At 37.8% G+C, this 6,311-nt stretch overlaps 1 protein-coding gene and 1 pseudogene across 1 annotated transcript; both read right to left on the bottom strand.

The window, feature by feature from the left end:
- Nucleotides 1-241: 241 nt before the first annotated feature.
- LOC113071971 (outer dense fiber protein 2-like) lies at nt 242-2,074 on the bottom strand (annotated as a pseudogene).
- Nucleotides 2,075-2,422: 348 nt separating this feature from the next.
- Nucleotides 2,423-5,926, bottom strand: LOC113071972 (prostaglandin E synthase 2-like). The gene is made up of 7 exons (XM_026245199.1): nt 5,530-5,926; nt 5,239-5,433; nt 5,078-5,133; nt 4,361-4,513; nt 4,056-4,256; nt 3,848-3,965; nt 2,423-3,311 (listed from the first exon to the last, which is right to left on the bottom strand). Exons 1-7 carry the CDS (start codon nt 5,821-5,823, stop codon nt 3,192-3,194), a joined length of 1,137 nt encoding a protein of 378 aa, XP_026100984.1. The 5' UTR covers nt 5,824-5,926; the 3' UTR covers nt 2,423-3,191.
- Between the last annotated feature and the right edge of the window lie 385 nt (nt 5,927-6,311).

Raw genomic sequence — 6,311 nt, 5'->3', positions numbered from 1 at the left:
GAATAACTGTATTTTCATTAACTAACATTAACGAGATGAATAAATACAGTCAGTAATAAATGTATTATTCATTGTTTGTTCATGTTAATTAATACATTAACTAACATTAACTAATGGAACCTTATTCTAAAGTGTTACCGACAAATTTAACACATACTTTTTGAGTATGATGTATGTGTATCAAGCTCACTTTATTGTTATATACATAAATGTATATACAGGAGAGAGTTAGATTACAAACCTTTTTTTCAGCCTCAGATTCAGCAAGTTTTCTCATTAGCATCTCCTTCTCATCAGACAACCTCAGTGCATCTGTCTGTGGTGAAAAAGACAGACAAAACAGACATTTTTTATTTGAAAAAAAAAAAAAAGCGTGCAATACTGCAGAACCAACAGCCAACCTAAACATGATGAGACAAATTAATTTAGGAAGTTTTTGTACCTCTCGTCCATGCTGTTCCCTCAAAAGCCGTCTGAGAGTGCGGTTTGTCTCCACAAACGTGTCCAACTTTTGCTCTAGTAGCTCATGTTGATGACCCAACTGATCAGACTGCGTCTTTGACTGTTTTTTGTCCTGAATGCACAAATTGACTTTTTATATAATTATTATTCAAGAGAAACAGGTAACTGAAAAGCTGGGAGTTTTGCCAACCTTCTTAAGTTTGCCCACTGTTTCCCTCAGTGCTGTAACATGTTTGGCTACAGCCTGGCCGTCTATCTCAGCTTCCACCAGTTTCCTCAGCAAAGTTTCTATCTCCTGATGTGGGGGTCCCGTTTCTGATCTATCCACATAATTCACACATTTTAAGCATTTGGTCACAACAACCCAAAAAAGAAGCTAATGTGTCAGAAAGAACTATACCTCATATGTCCAGACTCAGCCTGCGTCCCGTCTACAGTGCACGCAGATCAGCGTTCTCACGCTTCGACTTCTCAAGCCCTTGCTGGCCTTCTTCAAGTCTTTCCTCATGTGATCAATCAACGCCGAAGGCGCTCAACTGCTGTGACTGGTGCTTTAAGTGGTCCTCTGCCTGCCGTAACTTCACCTATGAAGATTCAGACATTCCAAATCCACAATGTTGCACAGTGAATTGTGAATCCATCTTATAGTCATGGTTATGTATAACCCATACCTCACTTTTTATACAATCAACCTCTGACATTAGACTTTCAATTTTTCTCTCATATTTGTCGATTACTCCTCTCGCATCGACCTCTTTACTGGACAGGTCAGTGAGCTGCAGAGGAGGTGAAGAAGGGTCAGTGGCCCGTCCCTGGTTATGTCCAAGCCACGAGTAGCCCCCTGAAATAATTTTTTTATTAAAAGTACAGTCATTTAGAGACAAAATAAAAAGACTCATTATAGATGATTTGTGCTGGCAAATGAAGTAGAATAGGACTTAACAAACCTCCCATTTGTATTCTCTTCGTCTTGAAGCCTTTCCAGGAGGAACCCAGGGAGCTCGGACCTTCACACTGGCTGTGGATCGTAAATGGCTTCACTTTCCCCTGCTGACATAAAGAGCTGTGATGAGTGATTTCACGGTCTCAGTAAATCAAAAAAACTGACTGTTTTAAACTGGAATGAAAACAGCATGCATCCCGACCTGGCTCTTCTGTGGACTCTTCTTCAGGTGGACATGCACAGATGTTGAGTCTGGGACATGAACGTGGACGGGCGGGGAGGAGGACCGTGCTTTCATCCCTTCAATTCAGTAAGGGCGATCTTTATTTGTCTTAAGAATATTAAAAAGTTCACCAGATGTGTATCATAAAATTGGAAGAAAAGGTAAAACAGATGTGTTATTAATCATACTTGCATATCTTTTGAACTAAAAGACTATTGGTTCTAAGTCAAGTCTATGTTTATGCTACTAATCTTTTCTGCTTATACACAAATATTTATATGACCAGTTAAATAATCCTGATCGATGAAAACTTATGTACTTTAAACGATTGGTGTAATATGAATAAAAAATACTACTAACCTCGATACAAGTATGTAACGTTGCTTCCCCTGTGTTATGTTGTTTGCTGCACCCGGTAGACTTTCGCATGTACAACAATAGCCGCCAATCGGAGACTCGTCTGACGCTCTAAATCCCGCCTTCTAAATTCTGTTTGGCTTCTGATTGGCTGGTTCGAAACTTAAGCGACAAAGACTTGAAAAAACGTTTAACGCCCAATGAACTGAAGCTGATTATGTTTCTATGCCAACGACGCGTTGCTATGTGGCTCTTATTCTAATCTTTATCCGTGAGATTTTCTCATTCATAAATTGACATTTTGTTCGCATTCAGTTGTGGTGAACTTAAATTGGAATTAATATAACAATGTGTATTTTAATATGTAGGACAGTCTCATCTAAGATGAGTTCGCAGTATTATTTCGAGAAAACATGATTAACCAGCTGACAAACATCTGCTTGAGATTTTTACTTTATTTCATTGACAAAAAATTATCACTTTTTTCTAATGGGAATATGATGCATAGGCGAAGTTCTTGGTTAACTGGATACTACAAATGTCCAAAACAACTTTCAGATTTAAACCATTACTCCGTGAGATCACATTTTAAGTTAAACCCCTTGAAATCCCAAGATTGAAAGGCATTAATATGAACATTCAGTAAACCACAAATTTTAAAGTCATTGGACACATATGACCCAGTCAACAGTAATGCAAACTGAGGTAGACACAAGCATGTTTGAGGGCTTAGCTCATCACGATGAGAGGGGAACCACTTCAGTAAGACAAAAGGGACAAACATTCAAAAGAATGAGTAACTTGTGGAAAGAAATTAACCGTTATTTGCTGAAAATAATTACCAGATTATACATTTGTCCAGTAATGTTGTCAAGCTACAAACTAGTTCACAGAGAGATGGAAAAAACTGGATGGTTTTGAAACAATCCCTCTAAAACCCATTCACAATGTCTATAGATTATATGAAATGGCGAAATCAAGTTTGGTTGCAAAACAAACTATTTGTTTTTAATCTCTTGGAATTAAATTCTTAGCTCTGTGATTACAGTCTGAGCAAAGGAACAATGGAAGCCAGTTACATAGCTTAACAAAAATTAGTCTTTTAAGATTTGCAAAACCAGTAGACTACCATTAGATGGCATCAAGCTTGTTGTGCTGTGGTATAAAGTGTTTCAAGTTGGTTCAGCGATGACAGAAAATTTGATTTTATGACTCTCGTTGTGTGGCCTTCTCCATACGTCGATACCAGTTCTTCACCTTGGTATGTTCCATCATGTCTTCATATGCCTGAAGGCCCTCCATAACCCTCAGAACACCAAACACAGCCTGTGTTGAAAACACACGGTATAAGAATGTATTTCCCACCATACCACAGATACTTAAACAATCAGGAAAATCAGAAGAATCAGAAATAATACAATTCATATCTTCAAAGCAAAAGTTTGGGTTCCCAAAAAAAACAACACTTATTTAGAAAGTGTGCATTAAATTGACCAAACGTGACAGTAAAGACTTTTATAATGTTACATTACAATAAATGCTGTTCTTTAAACTATTTATGATCATAAAAATATTAAGCAGTACAACTTTTGCAACACTGGCTAATGAATAAATGGCTGATGAAAATACAGCTTTGCCATCAAAGGTATAAACTACATTTTAAAATAAATTAATATAAAAAAACTATTTACACTAATAATTTTTTAACAATATTACTGTTTTTACTGTATTTTAGATCAAATAAACTAAGGCTTTGTTACCAAAAGAGACTTCTTTCAACATAAAAGAAAAATCTTACAGATCCAAACTTTACAACGGTAGTGTATTTATGTATAATTTTAGACTTCAAGAAAACCACATACCAGATCTGCAAGGTTGGGTTGATCTCCTCCCATAAATTTCTTGTTCTTTCCGATGGCTGACACCCAATCATTGACGGCCTTGTAGAGATCCTGTCTCACATCATCTTGCAGATGGTGTCTGTGTAGTATGATAAGGTTAAACTTTATGATCAAGACATTTTTGACAAATATCTTTATTATGCATTATTTAAAATGCTTAAAAACATACTTATTTTTCAATCTCTTTGAAATGATCCACATGGCAGCAGCTCCAAAGTACTTGGCAAAGAATCCCTCAAATGTGCCAAATTTTCCTTCTCGCACAATGTAATCAAAGGATGCAAGGGCTTCAGTCGGTGTTCGGTAAACATTTGGGGAAATTAAGTGCACCAGCCACTCATCTGCCCATTTCCGCCATTTAATCTCCTCTCTGGGCAAAAAGTGTTAATCCAATGGTTATGTTTGACTCTGCAAATTCAGTTAAAAAAATATAATAAAGCAATCACTTTCAGACTGATTACTGATTCGCTTTACTTTCTGTTGTCTTTTCCAGGATATAGATGATCAGCATCTGCGTCTCGTACCATGACCCAGTACTTATTGCCAAACTCTATCACATCTTTTCCACTGTCATTTTTTGCCTTCATCTCAGGATAACATGTGAGAATCTCAGACATAGTTTTTTCCCTAAAAGAAGCAATGAATGAACAAAATAAAAATTTGCATTTATATTTACATTTATTTGCTTAAAGCAAAGCAACTATCACAAAACTGAACAAAGTGCTTAAAAGTTCGTTCACAATCAACCCCCCTCCAGCGTGAGACCCAATCAAAACTGCTAAAACATTATGTTTATTGTCACTTTTCATTCTGCTTTCTGAAGAATAATCATACTTTGGGGCATCCATGGTCACTTGGTCGCACTTTATTTTAAGGTCCAACCCTTGCTTTTAACAAACCTACGACTTTTGCCTTGATAAACTCGTTATTTACCACTTATTAGTTAGTATGGTAGTTGTTAAAATTAAGAATTGGGTAGGACTAGGGATCCAGGATATGTGCTTTATAAGTACTAATAAACTGCCAATAAGTTTAATAATAGGCATGCTAATTTGCAACTAGTTAATGAAAATTTGTTAAAGGCATTTCTAAATTACTATACCAAATGTTTATGCAACTATTAAAGTCATTAAAACCGCTTAAATGTTAACACGAACATTCATATAAAAATAGCAAACGGAAAATGCTCACCTGCTGACAAGGTATGTCTTCAAAACACTTATTATTACTGAAGAATCATTAAGTTGCTATTGAGATATAAACAAAGAGAGGTACTTGATGAGCTGAAGGACGCATCATATACCAGAAATACGATATCGATCATCATCAGAAAGATACGAAGAGCTGCATACCAACGTCCCGTTCACCATCAGGATGGGGACTTTTCTGTACGTGGACCACTTGATCTCCTGTCGCATGACGGGATTGACCTCCACAATTTCATATGGCAGCCCATGATAATCCAGGAAGGCTCGCACCTTGCTGCAAAACGGACAGGTCTTATACTGATACAGTGTCAACTTCAGATCTGTCCCCAGCTCAGGTGCCTGTTCAACACAAGAAACCACGGTGAGCAAACAACCCCAACACTAAGGGCACATCAACACTTCCATCAAAAACTTTATGTATATTTACATACATACATTTGATTTTTCGTCTGCATGGTGACGCTGAAGCGTGAGTTTGACGGTCTGGTACAAGCCGAAACCACCACCGAGCAAGAAGGCGCATCCCAGGACTCTCCCGCTGCCACGCGTCGGCGCAGCGAGCAACGCTCTGGATCTAAACCCCGCTCCGCCGGTTCCGTAAGCCCTTCCTTGGCATCTCATGGAGAATCTCGGCACTAGTGCTGCGGCGTTTGTTACACGGCATGTCGGCGTGTCTAAAACTAACCGGGCGACCTTACTGAGCGTTCTTGCACAGGCCGCCGCCATCATGGTTTTACATAAACTCCCACAAGTCTACGGCAAGCGCAATCAAACAAATGCTACAAGCTAATAGACGTTCCTCGGAGAACGTTTAACGTTACTCCCTCCAGGGGGCGCGAGGGGCTCAAAAACCGAATCTCGCATTCAAATATTTTCTTTAAAGAAGTAATAGTTTTTATAATATATATAAAATGTCTAAAGTTTTTTAAATAATATAATAGCTTTTATATATTAAATTATTTGAAATACAAATAAAAAGTATGCTTCAATAATCAAAGAACGTGATCTTAGCAGCGCGGAGAAAAATACCTGGTCACGTGTGCACGGCAATAAAATAAGACATAATGAGGATCACCCAGCACAAATCTCTTTAAAACATTGTTGGGAAAAGGAGAAGAGCGAGACAAAAAGCGTTGGGTGAACAGTTATACAAAAAGCAGCAGTTAAAATTAATAGAATCAAAATTCAGCCCAACAGTACCATTTCCAGTAGTGCCA

This window comes from Carassius auratus, unplaced genomic scaffold (genome assembly GCF_003368295.1).
Source record: "Carassius auratus strain Wakin unplaced genomic scaffold, ASM336829v1 scaf_tig00008461, whole genome shotgun sequence".
NCBI classification, from domain to species: Eukaryota; Metazoa; Chordata; class Actinopteri; order Cypriniformes; family Cyprinidae; genus Carassius; species Carassius auratus.
Note: the sequence above shows the minus strand (reverse complement) of the source record. Positions and strands in the feature narration are given on the sequence as shown.

What these genes read in the sequence shown, in the direction of transcription:
- LOC113071972 (XM_026245199.1), bottom strand. Translation starts at nt 5,823, where the DNA reads ATGATGGCGGCGGCCTGTGCAAGAACGCTCAGTAAGGTCGCCCGGTTA. An exon ending in AAGACATACCTTGTCAGCAG is followed by an intron (nt 4,514 to 5,077) that starts GTGAGCATTTTC and finishes TGCTTCTTTTAG; the next exon opens with GGAAAAAACTATGTCTGAGA. An exon ending in AACCCAACCTTGCAGATCTG is followed by an intron (nt 3,312 to 3,847) that starts GTATGTGGTTTT and finishes TTTTCAACACAG; the next exon opens with GCTGTGTTTGGTGTTCTGAG.